Here is a 20755-nt window from a genome sequence, read left to right as displayed (position 1 = left end):
AAGAGGAGGGGAGTATTTCGAGTGCCAAGTTTAACAAACTTTTCTGGCATTGGTTAAATCAGTACAGGTATCCGGTGATGTTACGAAAACATGTTTAGTGAAATACATTGTGTTATATACCAACCGTGTATATTTGTATATCACGTTGTTTTATTTAACAGCATTTCTTTTTCTACCCCATTTCTCATTGTCGTCTCTCCCGGGGCGTGGTCACAGTGACGTATTGTTTGTGCAGCGCTGCTATGACGAAAGTGGCCCCCGGTGACAGGTGACTGTTAAAGTAGCTGTGAGCAATGAAAACAATGAATGTTTGAATTATTGTCATACTCTCGAGTGGTCTTTTTTTATTATTATCTATTTATTTATTTTTATTATTTTATGTTGGTTTTGTTTAATTTCTGTTGTCCTTTTATGTTTGGCACAGCTTTGTTTTCGCTATGCTTCTTTTGTATGTACGTGTTTTAATGTTTTCTGCTGTTACTATGTATACTGTAATTTTGAAATAATAAAAAAAATATATATATATATGTATATATATATATTAAAGTAGCTGTGCCCCCTACATGTAAAGGCTAGAGTTGGGTAGCCTCGTTTGCTCAATTTAGAGCAGTATTCTGGATAAAACAGGCCAACCTATACTTTGATTAATGCAGTTAGATCATGATGCAAATTAATACGTACAAAAAAATGCTTTGGCTTTCTATAGTAAAAAGGTGGACCCCAATATGTGCAATATATATAAGAAAGTTTTAAGACTTGTTGGTTTGAGAATATCTTAAATACCACAATTTCTATGCAGCTCATTTATTATTGGCTAACGTGGCATCTCTGCCAGGATTTATTTCACAAGTTATCTATATACAGCTTCGTCCAAAAATAAACTGAATCAAACTAACTTTTGCAAAACTTTTTTTTTAATTCTTAATGAGTAACATGGGATGTACTTTACCACTTCCAGTTGAGACATAAACCAAATGTAAATATTGGCAGTGGTTCAATACAGATGTTTAGTTTAGTGTATATCACAACAGGGCTATTTACAGCTTAATCAAACTTTAAACAAACTTTTTCTCTTTAACAACACAAACAAAAAAACATCCACATCAACAATTAATCAGTTACATGTTTCAGTCCATCCACAGCAATGGGCCTGCCCTTTTCCAAAAACAAAACAAAAAATTCAATGAATAACTGAACCACTCAATGGCTTTAAGGCAAATTAATGCTTGTTTAAGCTTATATGACATTCAGGCAAAAAGGACGGCCTGTCGACTAAATATGTTGTACTTTAGGATCCATGGTAAAGAAGCATGGTGGTGAAGAAGGCATGGTCATACAACTGCTCTGCTTTCACAGACTTCTGGTGCTCCACTTGGCTGCCTGCAGTGCTGTTGTTCTCAGATGAATCACTGTAGATGGGTTGGCCATGGAGGAATTCTGCTGCTGGGTCACACCCAAATGGAAGCTGTGGTTGATTGTGACTTTTTGAGGAAAAATCCTCACCTGCCACTGGAAATGAGACAAATAGTCAAAGGGCATATATAGTATATGTAATTAATTTGTGACCATATTCCTTATTTCTATGTAGAAAGAGGCAGGGAAAACAAAAAACACTGGATTGATTTTGTTTTGCACAACTATTAAAAAGGGACTTGTTATGAGCAGCCAACTGCAAAGAAGTTTAGGAGCCATTATGTGACTGCATTTCAACACAACAGAGAAAAAGATATATTTGGATAACCCTCACAAAAGGTTGACCAATAAATTGAAAAGTACATTCCAGAGCCTTATGGAAACCCACACGTTTTGACCTGCTGTATTAAATAGGTCACATACTGATCTTTGGTTGCTCTGACATACAGTTACTGCTGTATGACAGTGACGTAGTTCTTTCTCCACAGTGCGTCCAATCAAGAAAACCATAAATCTTCCAGACGTGTTGGCATGGCATAATCCAAAACCCAACATAACAAGCAGATGAGATTTCTGTTAGAGAAGTTTAGTCTAGTGAAATTAGTTTCCCATTTATAAGCCTTCCTTTGCATTAATCTGAAAATAATGACACTTTTTTCACATTTTGCAAGCCAGCAAAAATATCCTAAGGACAGGACTTGACAGATGCATGAGAATACATCAAGAAATCAAAAGTCCACAACAGTCACATTATAAAATTAATCAACATTTAATGATTTCACACAATCAATCAAGTACAAAGCTAAACCTGCTCAGTACTAAGCATTGGATGTTCAAAATGTAATGACTATACACTCAAACTTTCGGCCATGTAAAACAAACTAAACAGAAACCAACTGCAACATGAAATAGTACTACAAACTACAGAAATAAGAATTTCCCTCGCCAGTATTTTTAAAAGTTGAAAATAATGTATATTCAATTATTGTTCAACTATTCAATACAGCTCAAGAAATAAGGCTTTTTGTGAATCCATGCAAACTTTCTTGAGCAGTACTGATTATTTATAACTACTGATTGTAAAATGGCCAACCAATTTCAAAATCAGACTGGGTATTATTATATAACATATAGATGTGCAAGCCCTGCTAGTTGCCCAAAAAAAACTTTGCTAACAGTAAACATTCACCATACTTGAGAATCAAATAAGCACACAGCCAAAATGAACGAAAAGGAAAAACAGGGGAATAACCAAATTCCAAGCCCATGGACCGCTATGTCTTAGTACATGACATATACAAACTACAAAAAAGCTGCAGTGAATCATTTATACTTTATGAGCTACATTCATGTTGGGATATGCTTTGGCATAAAGAAAGTCTTGAATACAAAACAGCTTCAGCTAATGTGTGGTAGCAGTTAACATCAGGAGACATTTCCTTTGTCAATAAAAAGAGTGCTTAGGCACTCATTTTTATATAAATGTCATCACCAATCAAGCATTATTTAACATCAAAGTATACTCAATTTAATCTAATCTAAACTCAACTGGGGGGAAACATTACTAAAGGAAACTATCCAGTCACCATTTAGATATTAGATCTCATGTGTATACTAATTTATCTTAAAAGAATTGTAAAGAAACACTTTTTCAAACCTATTTGGGATGAGCATGCAACAGCTTTAGCCATTCCATACTGAAATTCACAGACATTCCCAACACAATAGTAACATCTTCGTGACCTATGAAGTTGACCCTTTTGCTATTATGCAACAATGCATAATTTGACAAGCAATAATGACTGATTTCAAACATGACTAAGACATATTTTTTCCATAAGCCAATATGACCAACATTTGCACTGGTGACCCGACCGTGTCGAGGGAATGCCAATAAGTTTTAGAGTTATCTGGGATGCTGCTGTATAATTGTGCAAAACAAAACTCCTTTTATCATAAACCTAAAAAATAAAAAGGACAACAATTATCTGTATAGCTGGACGGATGCATTAAATATAACTGTATAACGAAGAAATATGTAGATAATAGAAAATACAGCATACGCACTGCTATACATCTTTCAAATGTAGCTTACCACAAAATCAAAACAAATGTATTCCTTTATGCATGTGTTGTGCAAAAAAAAAAACATAGCTATACGATACCAAAAAGATATACTGCACAAAAGGGAATATTAGCATGTGCCTACACAAAGAAGCCCTCTACAGGTAGGCATAAGAGTTGGTGCAACGACAAGGGGTCTGCATTGACGCCACAGTGATGACCTCCTGCTCTTTAGATGCAGGGATCGACCTGTCCTGCCCCCCCCGGTCCTCACACTGATCCATGGGCCCTGGGCCTTGTGGTGGTGCAAACCCATTCAGCCCAAATGCAAAGGGTCCTGGCCCACCTGAGGTTACAGTCGCTGCCAACTCCATGTTCATGCTTTCCATCTGGGCCTCTCCAGCGCCACCCAGTGACACGTTTCCATTCAGCAACTCTGGTGGCATGCCCAGACCTAAGAGAACGAGATGCATACAAAATAAAGCTAGGAATGTTATTTGAAAAGAGCTTAATTTTGAAACACTAAGACCCCACCCTGGAGAGGGCTGTTTGTGACGATCACCGTGGGTTGTCACCCATCTTAACATGTGCCAGCATTGTCTATGTTTTTAGTATTTCACACTGAAATACCAATCTGATCAAAGGCTTTTTTCAAATTTTTGCAGAAAGGGTGCCTTGGACCTTCCTTCTTTTGTGAACTTTTGTGTTCCCTACCAAAGAACACCTTCATTACACTTGTGTGAACTTCAAGCACTCCAGACCTTTTTCTCTTGTTTGAAGACACTGAGGCCCCAGTTGAGTCTCTTGCTGTTCCTGCAGCCATTATGAAGATGGTGCTGCCTTTAGAAATTAACACTGCACTTATTGTTTGTGTATATACATTTTTACATTTGTTTCCACTTGCAAAAATAAAAATCTCCCCTGCTAAAATATTTGTTACAGAATTGTAACCTTTTACAGTCAAAGCTCACTTTCAGTTGAGAATGTCAATCAGAAGCTTTTTCCTTTAACACATGGCATTAACACTGCACAATTAAATACAGTTGATGTCTGATGCTAAAATATAATGAGTTCAACAGCCGTGTAAAGTGGGGTGTATGTTTTTTAAAGTCTACATATCGGATATGTTTTATGTCGGTCTACCATTTTATATATATGAAGGCATACACACACAAAAACACACAGATCCCACATGGGGCAGTCTTATTTGTGCTCAAAAGTGCTGTGTATTTGTCTTAAGTAGCCACGTTTGGTAATTTTGTCCAGAATGACTGCATGTTCAGCAGTCTAAACTAATAATAGATGTTCCAGCTGAAGCATACTGATGCTGTTTATCCTTTGAAAAAGAAACTTGAAAAAATGTAAGTTTAAACCTAAAAGTAGTGAAAAACACATTTGATGAGCTTAGTGACGTACCGTTAGGTCTAGCCTTCTTCACTGAGTTTGCTTCCATGCCATCAAACGACCTCTTTCTGTTGGGCACGCCATTCAAGAAGCTTCGTCCCTGGATAGTGGGGCGAGCGTGGCCCCCATTCTGGGTCATGCCATTCAGAAAAGCCCCGTTATGGGACTGGGCCATGTTTTGTTGGAAGTTTTGAGCATTGGAGAGAATCTCAGCACACTCCTGGAATCCCTGGGCGTGGGCCAAGTCAGCAGCAGTCAGCCCACTGGCATTCCTCATACTGCACAATGAGAAGGATGAGTGTTAGAGACCCTCACTGTACGTTTGATTTACACAAATAATAAGACACGCCCAAGCACGCACAGACACACACACGCGCACACACACACACAGTCTCATTAAGCAAGTATTCACACACACAGACAGACACACAAATGTATAGAAATAGCCTGTGCTGCTCTATCCTCTCACATCCTCTTCGTCATCCTCATGAGAGATGACGACTGATCCTTTTGGATCATTTGCATCTTTCATTAGAACTTAAATCTTGAGTTTCCAAATACTTAGGGAAACATGTCTGCTGCAAAAGGACATGATTAAGACAACTGTAGGTACGCACCTGTTTATTTCTGATGAAAACCTAAAATAATCTGACCAACTGGACAGGATGATTAAGATATTTTTATCAAATGATCCGCTGAATCCAAAGGAGAATTTCTGTAGGTGATGTAAAGAGCTTCGTCTTGAAATGCAAAATGCGACATCAAGGAGGATTTACACAGGGTGAAAGGCCGCCGTCATCTCACATTTCCACCGGTGACACTTCTCAAGGATTTCTGCAAAGCCACATCCAAATTCCAGCCAAGGATGTAGCCATGTCCCATATTTAAGATGCAAAAAGAAAACTGGAGTGGAGTGGTGAAAATAAGCTGTAGTCCTGGAAACAAAAGTGATGACAGAGACTAGCAAGATAGTAGAATTCTTCCAAGACCGGGACTAGTTGATCATCCAAAGGAGGTCAGTATGTAAGTTGTATCTTCAAAGGAAACTCCACAGAATCAATGGTTAAGAGGGAGTATGAAAGGAGGACAATGTACAACCATTAGAAATCCAGACGTCTTCTCTTGGGAAGGTGAAGCTCTAAAGACAGTCTTCATCTTGTTTCAAGAAAGATGAACAAGAGAATGAATAATAAGAGAAACAGCTGTACTACTCTAAGAGGTGGTTGCACCTCCATTCATGACTCAAATTGGGAGTCTTTGCACTACATACAGTTGTGTTAATCATATCCAGGCGCAGCAAGAATAAGGTGATTTTCTGAGTTCAATAAATGAATGAGCAAACAGTGTTGTGTCATAGGTTTTCAATTTTTTAGGCTTGCACATGGCACTTAGGTATGGAAGCAATTTCACTGGAAAAAAATACATGACGGATAACTTGTCTTATTAATATAAATAAGTAATACTACATTAATTAAGAATAAACTATTTTTGTATATGTATGTCAGTATGTTGTTGCTGTAGTTATTATATAATTAAGTGAACACAACGCCAGATATAACGCATTAACTTTTTTCCTGCTGATGTGAAATGATCGTGCAAGAACAAATGTCTGCCAGTCTTCCTCTAACCAATAGAGGCCTTCTAGTTTAATGATGAGAATGTCCTGTCTCACTATTGGCCAATTACACAACAATACTGCACTTGTTCTGTGTCTAAATGTCATCGAACGGCAAAATGAGTTCTCTAAGCAAACAGTCATGTCTTTGTCAAAGAACTGGGACTCTGGCCCACATCCAAGTTTATATTTACTATTAACAATGTGACAGAAACAATGAAAACATTGCCATCCACAGGCTATTTTATATACATATCAATGCACCAGAGAATTAGTAGGAAAAAAATGGCATACTTCGTGGCTGCTTTAGGACCTGTATGATTAAATACTATGTTTTATTGTATTCCATTTTATTCAACTATTTACTGTTGTGACATTACTTCCACACATTGAATTAATTAATTTAAAGTACACTGTTGCTGTTTGGTCATTCATTTTGTTTAGAAATTGTTCTTTCTCTGCATTTTTATCTAAACAGTTGTGCAAAAAAGAAACATTTCAAAAGCTAGTGCACATGAAAAACATTTGATAAAGAATTTAAGATTGAAAAAATTAAAAAATTAAAATCACACAATAACTTGTTGCACATAACCCGTCCCCTTCAAAATTAACGCTTCCAAAAGATTATTCCAAAAGATTAAGATTTATATCAAAAATCATTTTATGGTAAGGTAGATGGATCGGTCTCACTCTAAGGAATATATATCTAAATGTCAAACCATTTAAAAAAGAAATTTCAACAATTTAGTGCTCTGAAAAATACAATTTCTCTTTGAACAGAAAAAGTTCACTGAGCAAATCAGTATGGACAAGAAAGGCTCCAGTAAATAAAAACAATACTGTGAGCAAAGTTAATTTTAAGGAATTCATTATATCATCTTATCCTTTAAGCAATAATCAGATACTGTCAGCTACATTTATTGTAAACCACCTGTGTGCTGACCTCAAATCAAATCCCACCAAACCTTCCCATCTCCCCAACTCTGGCTTCCTCTCAGTTATTTCCAGCTTAAAAAACTGATACTGACGGTGGATGTTAAGACCAACCCTCATTTTAGGGAGTATGAGATCTCAGTTTTACTGACAAAACACTCAGAGACTCCCACATATTTTCGCTTATCTCAGCCTTGTTTTAAAGTTGGACCAAAAAGAAGCAACGAGGGTTTCAAGTGCTGTAGCATTACAACAGCAGATGGTATGACACATTTTTTTTAATCTTTTGGATCCACAAAAAGACGAGCTAGATGATCTAAAATAGGACACTCTGATTTGAGCACACAGATTCTCCTCAAATCAGATGGAAATTATAAAATAAAATATTTTTTTTATGATGAAATCACTGTTGCTAACTTCTACTTACTCTACTTAGATGACGCCCTCATAATTGCAAAACCAATAATCCATTTACAATATCCTAAAAATAGTATTCCTTTAATGAGACCTGACATCTACAGTTAGCACTGATTCAAAAAATTGATAACAGAGTACTAATTAACCCAGGTTTGGTATAAAAATTTAATAGGAAGCGTTAATTCTTTGTAAATGCCTGGTATGCTTTGCTTTCCCGTCCTAAGCACACAATATGTATCTTCTCTAACTATCGTCTAATCTTCCAGAGGCAGCCTATTATCATGCTACATGTTGACATGGGACTCACGTGATTAAACCTGTCCATATTAAGGGCTCCTATGGTTAGTTCACAAAATAAAAAACAAAATCATAAAATAAAAACAAAAAGACTAGAAACAGGAACAATCATGGATAATAAGCAAAGCATGCAGGTCTAAAACTTTAGTTTTGATTCATAAAAACCTAGCATTAAAACCAATCACCGCAAGAAATACCTCAACAGTTTGCCAGTGTGTAGATAGGAAGCGATAGTGAGAACACTCAATGCCACAACAGTGCGGCTATCCCAGGGAACGGGGCAGACTCAGCAGTGTCTATTCTTCCCCTTTCTAGGATTACTTGAAAAAACCAAGTCATTTCCAATTCAATGGCTGCAAAACATTAAGACGTACGGTTCTGTTTCAGTATAGAAAACTTTTTTGAAACTTGTTGTCACTTTCATAAAGGAAAAGGTGACAAAGATTAGATGTCAAAACAGACTATGATATTGTATAGGGTTAATACTGTGACATACAAAATAAAACATTTCTGTGTATGAAGTAAAATATTTGATACAGTGAAATGACAGTGAATAACCATTGCAACAGGATGATTGTTAGCATTACACAGTCAGTACATGATGGTATGCAAATCTAACCCATTTCACTCAGCTGCTCTAAGCCTCTTTCTCTGCACTACTCTCATCACCGACAGCCTCTAAAACACATTCCTACCTGATGCTAGCTTGCTAATGGACCACCTTAACACTTTTGAGGCTCATGACAAATAATAAAAATCTCTTTTTGATGATTAAACTTGTTAGAAATTGAAAAAAAAGGTTATTTCTTTAATGTTTAAAGTGTATAGTTAGGATCATTTTTGTGCCATTGAGACACATGGATTTTAATTATATTTTTTCTGTTTATTTAGTTAAAGAATGTAAAGTCTTTTGTTGTATCTTTTAGTTTAAACACAAGGACTGTGAACATTGATTTTAAAATGAGAATTTTGTTTGATTAAGATTAAATGGAGAGACGATAAGAGGAAGTGGATAAATAAAACCAGTTTCTTCATTAAGGCTGGATAAGACCACAAGACGGTTCCAGTCGTACCGAACTAAAACAATTCAGATGTAGTACTTGCTGTCCCAATGGAAAGTTCTTCTCGCTTTATAATGGGACAAAGATAAGCATCACACAAGGATGAGCACATTCCTCTTCTGTCATTCAAAGACATTTATCCCATCATCAGGAACCAGGACTCTCCAGTGCAGGCATGTGTAAGGAAAAATTCCAGTGTAAATATAAAAATAGTGGTATCAGTGTGAAGGTGGCTCGGTCATAGGAAACAGGAAAATGTATCCAACGAAGATACTATCAGTATATGAAAATCCCTAAGTTCCAGTTGATCTCATATAGTTCTTCATAGCTAACGTTTCATGAAAATGAATAAAAGCCTCTGAGGGTGAAAGCTTTAGTACATAATTTGGACATTAAAATGCATCCAAATATTTTATAACAGACCAGACTGAGGTATCAGGCTCCTGACTCAAACCCACAGTCAGCCATCAGGTGCTGTTGGGTGATTATTGATCATCTGTTGCCTCTAATTTTCATGGTGTTCGTAACCACAGTCAGCCCTTTAAGGCAGCCATTCGACCAACTGAGTGTGTTCAGTGGTGGGAGCAGATGGTGAGGGAGCTCTCTGAATTGCAGATCCGCCTAATGAATCAGAGATGGATCCATTTAGTGCGGTTTCTCCTGTTTACCAACCCCTCTTCTTTTCTTCTTGAACAAGCAAAAGGCTGACAACGCCAGTGCAAAGAAGAGAAGGAAAAGTCACAGTTGCAAAGTGTGAAATATATTCCAGGCATACAGTTTATGAGTTAAGACTACTGATAGCCTAATTATTTATAAGGCACAGGCCAGCTGGCCAGTTGCAGTCTTTGATGTGTATTCAAGAGCAACAGAAGATGTGAGTTGATGCAAAGTGTTTGATCAGAAGACAACGGCCTTTTACAAAAGGAACTCAACAAGTTGAGTAGTTAGCAAAGGAGGTTTCCAGCAAGAAGAATCTGTGATAATGGCAAGGATTCAAATATTACTGACACAAAGTTCAGTGTCCATATCATGGATGTGATGTGGTAAATCCTGTTTGTACAAAGCAATACATATGGTAGCATCACTGTTGAAGGTTATATTTTGAGGCTTTTTTTTTTTTTTTTTTTTTACTAAGTATTGATTTTAATAAACATTTTAAAACATGATTATTAACATTGATGCGAGTGTTTTATGGATGGTTCTGCAAGTTTCAATAAAGAATTAATTATTAAACTACATTGATCAGCAGATCAAGAACTGTATTTCACTGGAGTTTATCTACTGAAATACTGGACAAAACTGACTCCATTAAACTGGTTCTACATATGGGACTCAGAGAATTAATATAGCAACAAACAACTATTTGCAAATTAAAGATATAGTGGAGTAATGTCCACCTGTGCAGAAAATGACGTCACTCTCCCTCTGTGTGTTGTAATCTGAGCTTCTCCGTGCTTTGTTGACATAACCGAGCCGGCCGGGCCTGCATTTTAGTGCATGTGAGTCTCTCTGTTGTGCCCCACTGGCAAGCTAATCACCACCGCTCTGTACTGGACTCATATGGCGGTTATTGCTGTTAACACCGTCCCGATCCACGGCTCTTATCCATGTTGAGAGCCGTGGGAAGACAATAGATATGCTCCGAACTCCGTGTAGAGAACCTTTAAGTGTATCGCTTTTCACTGTAAACCGTAGACGGTTGTCTCGATTTTGTTGTCGTCGGCAGCGCAGTGGTACTTCTTAGATGTGCGATATATGGAGCTTAAAGCGGTCTTCAAAGATGAAAGAATCCATCACACATTTGTGGCCAGCAGAATGACAAGAGATCTTAAGAGGGAAGAGTGAGAGCGTGTGGGTATCCACTAAAATGTTCATGTTACCATGAAAAAGGACATTCATAAAATCTGATCCAGGTTTAATATTAAATAAAGTTGAATTTCAAATTGTGATGGGTTAATTACAGGAAAATATGTATACAACTGTAATGTATTATGTATATTATTGATTTAGTGAACTATTACTATATTTATATTACTATAAATATTACAATTAAAAAATTGGTTACAGCTGAAAAGGTAACTTTACAGCCCCCTACCTAATGATTTTTTTTGCATTTGTCTTGCACTTATGCTACTACTTAAATAAAATAAAAACAGGATAGTAATGAGACCTGCATTTATGATTTTGATTGACTATATGATTGTCAATTTATACACAAAATCTTCATAAAATGATATTCCACAGCATTTCTTACTGTGCCACATGATACATTGTACGTCACGCAAGCATTAAAATAATAATCCAAATGTCATATTGATTTACTGGATATTTTCTTAAGCACATCGGTTCACTTTTAATTTAAAACAATATTTTTTTCCATAACAAAGTGCATAAGGATTATCTTTAAGTTTGTGTCAATAAGAAAATATAAGTGAGAAATTTTCACGTTATTGGTAACAGTTAGACATTTGACACCAACTTAATTTTGAAGTTAGTCTAAAGTTAGTTTGTCATGAGCCTCATTCCCACCTAGTGTGCCTCTTTGTTTCCCTCCCAGTTGTGCCTCTATACATTTCTGGGTCATAAGTTTAAAAACATAACCTGATAATAAACTGAACTAAATGCATTATCTGTAATCTGCAGGGGGAAAATCACACATCATTTTCATCATAAACATTATTCATCAGCTGATAACCAAATGCACATTACAAGACCTCAGCAAGAAGTTGAGTATTTATTAAACACATTGGTTTTGATTTGTTGAAACAGCCAAATCAACCAGGAGTTTCATGGAAAATGAAGGTTCAACTAAGAGTATAAATCAAATTAGCATGGTTTACAGTATGACTAATACAAAAATCAATGTGTCTCAGCTGTCAGGATCAACTGAGCTGCATAAAATTATAATTATTTTTCAGTTCTTTAATGTCTAGTTTATGTTTTATGTCACTAGGGCCATGAAGTCCAATAAAACGATACACTATATATACATACCTGTTTCAACAACACTTAAAAAGGTGTGTTAGCATTGTTTGCATACCTTATTGGAACCAGAGATAACTGGAGGCCCAAAGTCAGCAGAAATAATATTGAACGTCATTCAATGACGTCAAATACAAATGCCTTCTATCTTCATTCTAACAAGTGCCTATAAGTAGAGCCAATATTTCACTATGGTATCTCTAATTAACTTTTTCCACTGACATCATTTGCTGATCTCAGATTTATATGACCAGATAATGACCATTTTCTCTCAGGATAAAAACATACAAAAGCTACACTCAATAAACTGCATCTATAAACCCCCTGGTTGTTTTGGGTCTCGGGATATCAATGGCATCAGAAAAGGGAGGCATACAGCTTGTTGCAAAAAGTGAAACTGCAAGTAAAACAATAGTTTGTCTGACAAAGAAAAAACGAGCAAACTTCTTATTTAATTATGAATCTTTGATTAAAATATGCTGCAACATTTAACGTCAGCTTCCTAGAATATTATATTATATTGTTACCCTTGCCAAACAAAACATGGACTGATTTATGAAACTGTGAAAGAGTATGAGTAACAAGCAGCTCAAAAAGTAATGCTTACATACTTATATGCAGTAGGTAAATTAAGTACTTAGTTCATTGAGTTGACTGACGTACATGACCTTGGGAAATAACTATGATCTGTTAAGACATGCAAGGCAACACAAAGAGTAACAATCATTTGTAATCGTTTGTCTCCCTACAGGTCTTACAAGATTTAAATTTGAGAAACAAGAAAGATGGGTTGTGTCTCTTCTGCCTTTGTTCATGCTTCAGGTGCACCAGAAATAACAATGAATTCTATAAATGGAAAAGCTCAAAAGGAGCTGCCAACTAAAAAAGTGTGGCTAAGCACAACAATTAAGATAGACTATTTATCCACTTTCTAAAATACCACCAAGAAACAGGGTGGCCTGGACTGGTTACATTCATAATGTAAAATTAATTATCTTATAATCCGTTTTATATAGTTTTTTTTTTTATCTTGTCAAGCATTTCTCTGTATCGTTTAAGTCAAATGACACCTGTTCTAAAAAAAAAAAAAAAAAAAAAAAAAAAAAAAAAAAATGACAGCAGAACAGCTAAAATAGTTATATCAAAACTGGGAAATCGGATCTTCCAGTTGTTTTACAGTTTCCTAAAAATGTTAAGTATGCATAAATTATGTACGATTGATGCATTTTCACTCTATGCAACAGAATTATAGCCTTTTCATACCAACAGTAAAAGGGCTTCAGAAAAAAAGAGGCAATGTGCATTTGGTCATCCAGTCAAGCTTTATATGTAAGACACTAACCAAAACAAATATTAACAAAGAAAACCACACTCTAGATTTAACAAAGAACATGCAATATGGCTTACTAGACTAAGAACAGTTTATCAACCTTTACATTAAGTTGTCCTCTGGTATGTGTAATAATTGTGCTGGATTTACAAAGCTGTTAGTTAATGTCAAAGGCACCACACTGAGTTAATTATCTACTTTTATTAAAATGCAGCTCTTCCTTGAATCACAAAGTTATATGATAGTGTCTGCTATATAGGACTGAAAGGTACTTATAAATGATTTCGTATGAACCCAATATGTCTTTGCCAATATTATTACACACAGAGGGCAACTTAATGCGAATTGTTGCAATGATAAACAACAATTTCAAGGATTAACAAAATGTGTCACGTTTTCAAGGGAGCACCACCAATTCTATTAATCTTCCATTATATAATGCATCTCATGATCAAACTGCTTTAAGCTGGAGTGGTTAAAGAATAATTATTATGTTTTGTATACTTTAGCATTCTGCAACAAAAACGTTTCAAGCTAACTAAAACTTTACTAAAACATTACTTGCTATTTAATAAACTGCATATAATCATTAATTAAAAGCCACTGGAGGAGGAGATATGAATGGTTCTTTGGTGTACAATTTTAACACCAAAAATGAACACACATTAGCAGAACAAGGTAGTGTCTTATTGTAGGGATATTTAAAAAGACTAATTCTGCACTTATCTTGAAAGTTATGCTGAAATTGTAATCAATTTCTCCACCGCTGTTATGCATAATATACAGACTAATGTGATTTAGTGTAAAGTTAGCATTTAATAGAGCAGATTCCTTCTGACTGGGTATGTGTAGGACTGCCATAGTATCAAAAATGTAGAATTCCAAGTTCTTATCTTTGCATGTTTCACAAATTGATAATTTGTTTAATCCGATATTCAGACCTGTAAAGTTAATTCACAGATCCTCCGACTCTCTTACTTGCAACACTGTAGAAACCGCATTTAAATATCATCATTGCTCTTGTTTTGAGTTTGGTGGCGGTCCCTTGCAAAGGTGTAACTGAGATGTTGGATAGTACAGAGGAAAAGAAATGAAGACACAGATCTGATCACAGGACTTACTCAGCTTTCGCTCCCTGAATCAAGAGAGCGTTGATACACTCCAGACTGCCCGCACGAGCAGCCTTGTGGATGGGCGACTCACCCACATAGTCCTGAGTGATGACAAAAGACTGCAGTTACACACAAAAAAGCATGACTGTATTGTGCACAAGAACAGCAGTAGAAGCCAAAACACTGTTTTAGTTACAGTACTAAATATATGAGTAGGTTTTAATCAAATATACCCTCCCTAACTGCCTTCCTTCTCCATTTACAGGGTTAAAAAAAACAGACGTCAACAGGGCGTAATTCTGCAAGGCCTGACTGGCAATGACCTTTTCAACCAGACTTCACCACCGCCCACAGACATTTACAGTTACACATTAGTAGGAGTGGAGAGAGAGAGAGAGAGAGAGAGAGAGAGACACAGAGAGAGAGAGAGAGAGAGAGAGAGAGAGAGAAAAAAATACACCAGAAGGCTGTCTCTAACCACAATGTAATGTGGGCCGAGCTTAAATACTGAGCTACTCTACTGTCTGACACCAGCCATGTCGAGAAAATATTAGGAATCCAAGAGTAGGGAAGGTCACAAATCATAGGTTCCGCAGGTGTCAACATATGCTGAGCAAATTCAAATCCAATTGATACAAATGTGTTTCATGATGACGACAACCATTATGTAATGGTGACCTACTAATCTGATTTCTCTCAGCAGTGCAGCAGAGTATAAAATATAGCCTCAGTGCATGAAAATACATGAAGAGGAAACGAGTAAAAGTAACAAGTGACGAGTAAAACACAACAGTCTGAGAGCAAATACATTACAGAAAATTACCATAATCTGAACATAAATCAGGTCAAAGTAAACAACAGTAAACTGCGAGGGTCGTGACCCCACTTTAGAGTGATCCTTCTTGATGGGATCAGTCTGAGTGCAACCTCTTACACTGCTCTACTCTTTTCTCTCACGCATGTGAGCCTGTATAATCAATCTGTTTTTTTGGATTTTTATTACGTGAAAGTGATTTGTTGTTAAATGTTGATACACATATAGTCTACAGTTCCTTTGTAATGTGCTGTTTTCCTTGTAATGTCAGTATACTTTGTGAAAAATCTTGTTTACATGCATCTCTCCAGGAAATGTCAACACGGAAAATTCTTGTAAACTTACTTGACAAGTTGGGTGATTTTCAAAGTGAAACTGAACCGTTTAATTTTCCCCTGGTGTACAGTATGCAGCCATGTGTTTAGTGTGCATCTGATGTCATACCTGTCTGTTAATATCTGCACCAGCTTGGAGTAGCCATAACAAGCACTCAGGGTGGCCCCCAAATGCAGCAATGTGAGTGGGCGTCTGTGCAAACCTGGAGGTCACCGCATTCACACCACAGCCCACCTGAACCAGACGCATCACACACTCCAGCTGTGAAGACAAAAAGAGCAAAGCAGAAAATTCAGACGGATTATAAAGTGCACTGATTCATTCATTCATTAGCTTTCCATGAAGACATTTGGCAGGTATAGACAAGTGTACTACAGTACCAGCTGCTGTAGTACACTTGTCTATACCTGCCAAATGTCTTAAAAGCAAAAATGCAATACTATAGCGTGGCCTGGCTCAGTCTTCATAGCTCTGAGCATTCATACATTTTATGTGCAAACTGTAAGGCCTGCCCTTCCCAAGGTGCACGTTAGTTAGTGTAAAGCAAATCTTTGCACAAGCATGTGTGATTGATAAGGAGAGGCTCGTCAGTTGCAAGTTGCCAAGTTTTCAATATAACGTTTAAGCAAGTTAAAAAAAAATGTATTAGTGACCATCGTTTAAAATTTCATTACTGTTGACTTTTTGTACAAAAGTCTTATATTCAACATTTTATTTTGGCCTATGTTTTTATTCTGTATTGTTTTTATCTTGATGTTTGCACTATGTAAAGCACTTTGTAACTATGTTTGGGAAGGTGCTATACAAATAAAGTTTATTATTATTATTATTGGTAACGCTACAGTTTAGTGCGCAGATATCACATGTTTTAAAATAAGCGTGTGGTAATATCAATAACATTCAGCCTAAGCTGATATAACAGTTAAGCTAACGGCCGTTAAGTTAACGTCGACTAACGGCTGACCTAATGGCCGTTAAGTTAACGTCGACTAACGGCCGTTAAGTTAACGTCGACTAACGGCTGACCTAACGGCCGTTAAGTTAACGTTAAATTGCTCCCGCTCGACGTTAAAACCTTAACGTTACTTATATTCAAAGTGTAACTTTACCTAAAAATGTATTTATATCGGTAGGTTACACAGTTTATGAATTAAAACCCCGTTAGCTGAAGAACGGCGTTAATGTAATGCTTCTGGTCCATTGTCTGGCTCCAGTGAACGATGGCTGCTGTTCAGCCTCATCACATAGCCGTTGAGACGAACATCAGGAAATGGCCGAGACGAGGCTTCATGACGGAGAAACGTTGGCGCTCATTCTGGACATTCATTTAGGAACATCTTGTCCGCCAGCTAGCCAATAGACTGAACTATTTACCTTCCCGAAATGCGCGGCCCAGTGTATGGGCGTCCAGCCGTAGAAGGTGTCCTCCACGGAGAGGTCCGCCGGGTTGCAGGCGCTCTGGAGCAGCGAGCACAGGGCGCCGACGTCTCCATCCCTGCACGCCCGGTGCAGAGGGAAGCGGCTGTTCAACACCTCCTCACTGGAGAACCCAGACTCCACACTCACCGACATGGTTAACAGAATGATAAATAACACCTAACTATTGTAAAAGACAACAACAATAAATGTCTATCTATTGTTTAATCCTGTTGGGGTGCCTGTGAATCAGGACACGCGCCACCCTGCTGCTGCTGCTGTGTGTTTCTGCCTGACAACAACACAAAGACCGAAGAGGACAACGGACGAGCACGCGTCGGAAGGAAACTTGAGAAACGAACAGGGAGCGGAGAAACTGCGGACTGGATTTCACTTTCCAGCTGAGAAACTGCGGACTGGATTTCACATTCCAGCTGAGAAACTGCGGACTGGATTTCACATTCCAGCTGAGAAACTGCGGACTGGATTTCACATTCCAGCTGAGAAACTGCGGACTGGATTTCACATTCCAGCTGAGAAACTGCGGACTGGATTTCACTTTTCAGCTGAGAAACTGCGGACTGGATTTCACATTCCAGCTGAGAAACTGCGGACTGGATTTCACATTCCAGCTGAGAAACTGCGGACTGGATTTCACTTTTCAGCTGAGAAACTGCGGACTGGATTTCACATTCCAGCTGAGAAACTGCGGACTGGATTTCACATTCCAGCTGAGAAACTGCGGACTGGATTTCACATTCCTGACTCTTTTTTTTCTTTTTCTTCTTCTTCTCCGTCTGGTGTTTCTGGCTTTTTAGGATCATTGTCGCCATCATGTGGACAGCAGCAGTAGTGTGGCTTTAGAAGAGGCGACCATGTTTTTTTAGGGCCACCTGGAGGCAGAAGAATTTAAAACATAAGCTGTGAGACGCAGCACACATAATAATAATAATAATAATAATAATAATAATAATAATAATAATAATAATAATAATAATAATAATAATACATAAAAATAAAAATAAGCTGTGAGACGCAGCACACATGATAATAATAATAATAATAATAATAATAATAATAATAATAATAATAATAATAATAATACATAAAAATAAGCTGTGAGACGCAGCACACATGATAATAATAATAATAATAATAATAATAATAATACATAAAAATAAGCTGTTAGACGCAGCACACATAATAATAAGAATAAGAGTAAGAATAAGAATACATTTTATTTGGTGGTGCTTTTCAGGACACCCAAGGACACCTTACAAAGATAGTCCAGGGGTCAGCAACCTTTACTATCAAAAGAGCCATTTTAGGCCAAAAAATAAATTAAAAAATCTGTCTGGAGCCGCAAAACATTTGATCATTGTGATGAAGGTAACACAGTTTATAGTCTAAGTATATAGTATATAAGTCTAATGCAGTGAGGGCCAAAGTGCAAATGTACTACGGAGTATTAAGGCCACATTGAGGGAAAAAACATCTGAGATTTCCAGAATAAAGTCATAATATTACAAGAATAAAGTCGTAATATTATCGATAATAAAGTCATAACTTTACGAGAACAAAAAGTCGTAATATCACGAGAATAAAGTCATAACTTTAGGAGAAAAAAAGTCGTAATATTACGAGAATAAAGTCATAAGTTTGCGAGAAAAAAAAGTCATAATATTACGAGAATAAAGTCATAACTTTAGGAGAAAAATATCGGAATATTATGAGAATAAAGTCAGAAGTTTATAAGAATAAAGTCAGAAGTTTACAAGAATAAAGTCAGAAGTTTACAAGAAAAAAAGTAGTAATTTGAGAATGAAGTCATAAGTTTATGAGAAAAAAGTCATAATATTACGAGAATAAAGTCAGAATATTATATATGACAATGGCATAGTTCCGAACATCCATCCATCCATACATCCATTATCTGTAACCGTTTACCCTATTCAGGGTCGCGGGGTGCTGGAGCCAATCCCAGCTGACGTTGGGCGAAGGCGGACTGGACAGATCGCCAGTCTATCACGGGGCTGACGCATAGAGACAGCAATTTAGAGTCAACAGTTAACCTAACCTGCATGTTTTTGGACTGTGGGAGGAAACCGGAGAACCCGGAGAAAACCCATGCTAACAGGGGGAGAACATTCAAACTCCACACAGAAGGGCCCCAAGCCCGGTTTGAACCTGTGACCGTCTTGCTGTGAGGCGAGTGCTAACCACTGCACCACTGTGCGGCCCTCGTTCCAAACAAATATGCGCAAATAGTGTATGCACTAGCTACTGAAATACGGAAATGTACTGACGTAATAGAGCTCACCAGGGATGACGTATCTTTGTAGGCCAACCAGGAAGTTAGCAACACCTGGGTTCCCTTGACAAAAAGCCAATGGGATTTCCCCATTGGGTTTTCGATTATTGCAGAAAATAAACTCTGTGGCAAACGTGTTTATGATTCTTACACGTTTTGTTCAGCAAGATAATCTTCACGAATGAACACCACTTATGATGACTTATGATTTTTGAAGTGTAAATGCAATTGCCAGAAGTAAAAAGCTAACGTTAGGCTATAAACGAATTACACCACGGTCACCTGAGCGCGACTATACACAACGAGGCTGTAAAGGAGGACAAGTCGGCGTGATGACATTTACTAGTCTCATTCAGCCGCTTGTTAGCAACCGCCTTTTTTAAGACCGATAAAGGCTTCAAAATTCACGAGTGGGTTATTTGTTAATGTGTTTTATATTGTAGAACAAAACGTTAAAATTTCAACTTGTATTAACCACAGACCTTATTTCAGGCATCTAACTAAAAACCCATTCAAAAAACCCATTGACTTCCAGACGAGGGAACCGGAAGTGCTAAAAAGCTAACTCATTTCCAGGTTTTAGGACTAATTCCTGTAGCACTCTATGAGGTTCACATTTTGTCAAGTGTCTTATTGATCATATGCACATATTGAACATTGAAAGCACTGTTGGTCACTTTAATTGTTCCTCCTGTCCATATTCAGTTTTGATTGCTTAAATTTAGTTTTCATCTGTATGTAGTTTGATGGTAAACTCGGCAGACAAATTGAAGCTGTAAAAGAAATGGTATCTGTAATTGTTTTAAGGAGCATGTCTAAAATTATTCCCCAAAGTTACCGCAGCAAAGGTGGGGTGTGCAATTGAACTGCCGCTGAAATTCGCCATGAAACTATGAATTTTAGAAGTAATTTTTACACAAAACATAGACTCTGGATCATAATCCATTTAAAGTTTCCCTCTTAAATATTTAGCATTGCCCTGAGGAAATCCAAGGAATTAAGTGTTATGTTTCTTATTTACCACAAGATGGGAGTATAGAACAAGAAATGGACAACCACATGCAGGCTCTGACCAGTGCAGACAGGGAACAGATTACACAAGTGGTGATACAGAATATGTACTTTTTAAATGTTATTATGGTTATTTTTAAATGAGGTTTACTCTTCATACACAAATCTATCGACAGTACAGGACAAACCATTTTGGTAGCCAGAACTGTTTTCTTGGTGAAGTAGGTTATTATTTCTGT

At 37.1% G+C, this 20755-nt stretch overlaps 1 protein-coding gene across 1 annotated transcript; it reads right to left on the bottom strand.

Annotated features, from left to right (window-relative positions):
* Positions 1-896: 896 nt before the first annotated feature.
* ankrd10b (ankyrin repeat domain 10b) lies at positions 897-17504 on the bottom strand. The gene is made up of 6 exons (XM_074659035.1): positions 17153-17504; positions 15887-16039; positions 14638-14729; positions 4894-5159; positions 3824-3931; positions 897-1509 (listed from the first exon to the last, which is right to left on the bottom strand). Exons 1-6 carry the CDS (start codon positions 17348-17350, stop codon positions 1289-1291), a joined length of 1038 nt encoding a protein of 345 aa, XP_074515136.1. The 5' UTR covers positions 17351-17504; the 3' UTR covers positions 897-1288.
* Positions 17505-20755: the final 3251 nt, after the last annotated feature.

Source organism: Sebastes fasciatus, chromosome 14 (genome assembly GCF_043250625.1).
Source record: "Sebastes fasciatus isolate fSebFas1 chromosome 14, fSebFas1.pri, whole genome shotgun sequence".
Taxonomy (NCBI): Eukaryota; Metazoa; Chordata; class Actinopteri; order Perciformes; family Sebastidae; genus Sebastes; species Sebastes fasciatus.
Note: the sequence above shows the minus strand (reverse complement) of the source record. Positions and strands in the feature narration are given on the sequence as shown.

Coding starts and splice junctions, on each gene's coding strand:
- ankrd10b (XM_074659035.1), bottom strand. CDS start 17,350: ATGTCGGTGAGTGTGGAGTCTGGGTTCTCCAGTGAGGAGGTGTTGAAC. Junction 16,040..17,152: donor GGGCCGCGCATTTCGGGAAG/GTAAATAGTTCA, acceptor TTGTCTTCACAG/CTGGAGTGTGTGATGCGTCT. Junction 1,510..3,823: donor GGCAGCGACTGTAACCTCAG/GTGGGCCAGGAC, acceptor TCTCATTTCCAG/TGGCAGGTGAGGATTTTTCC.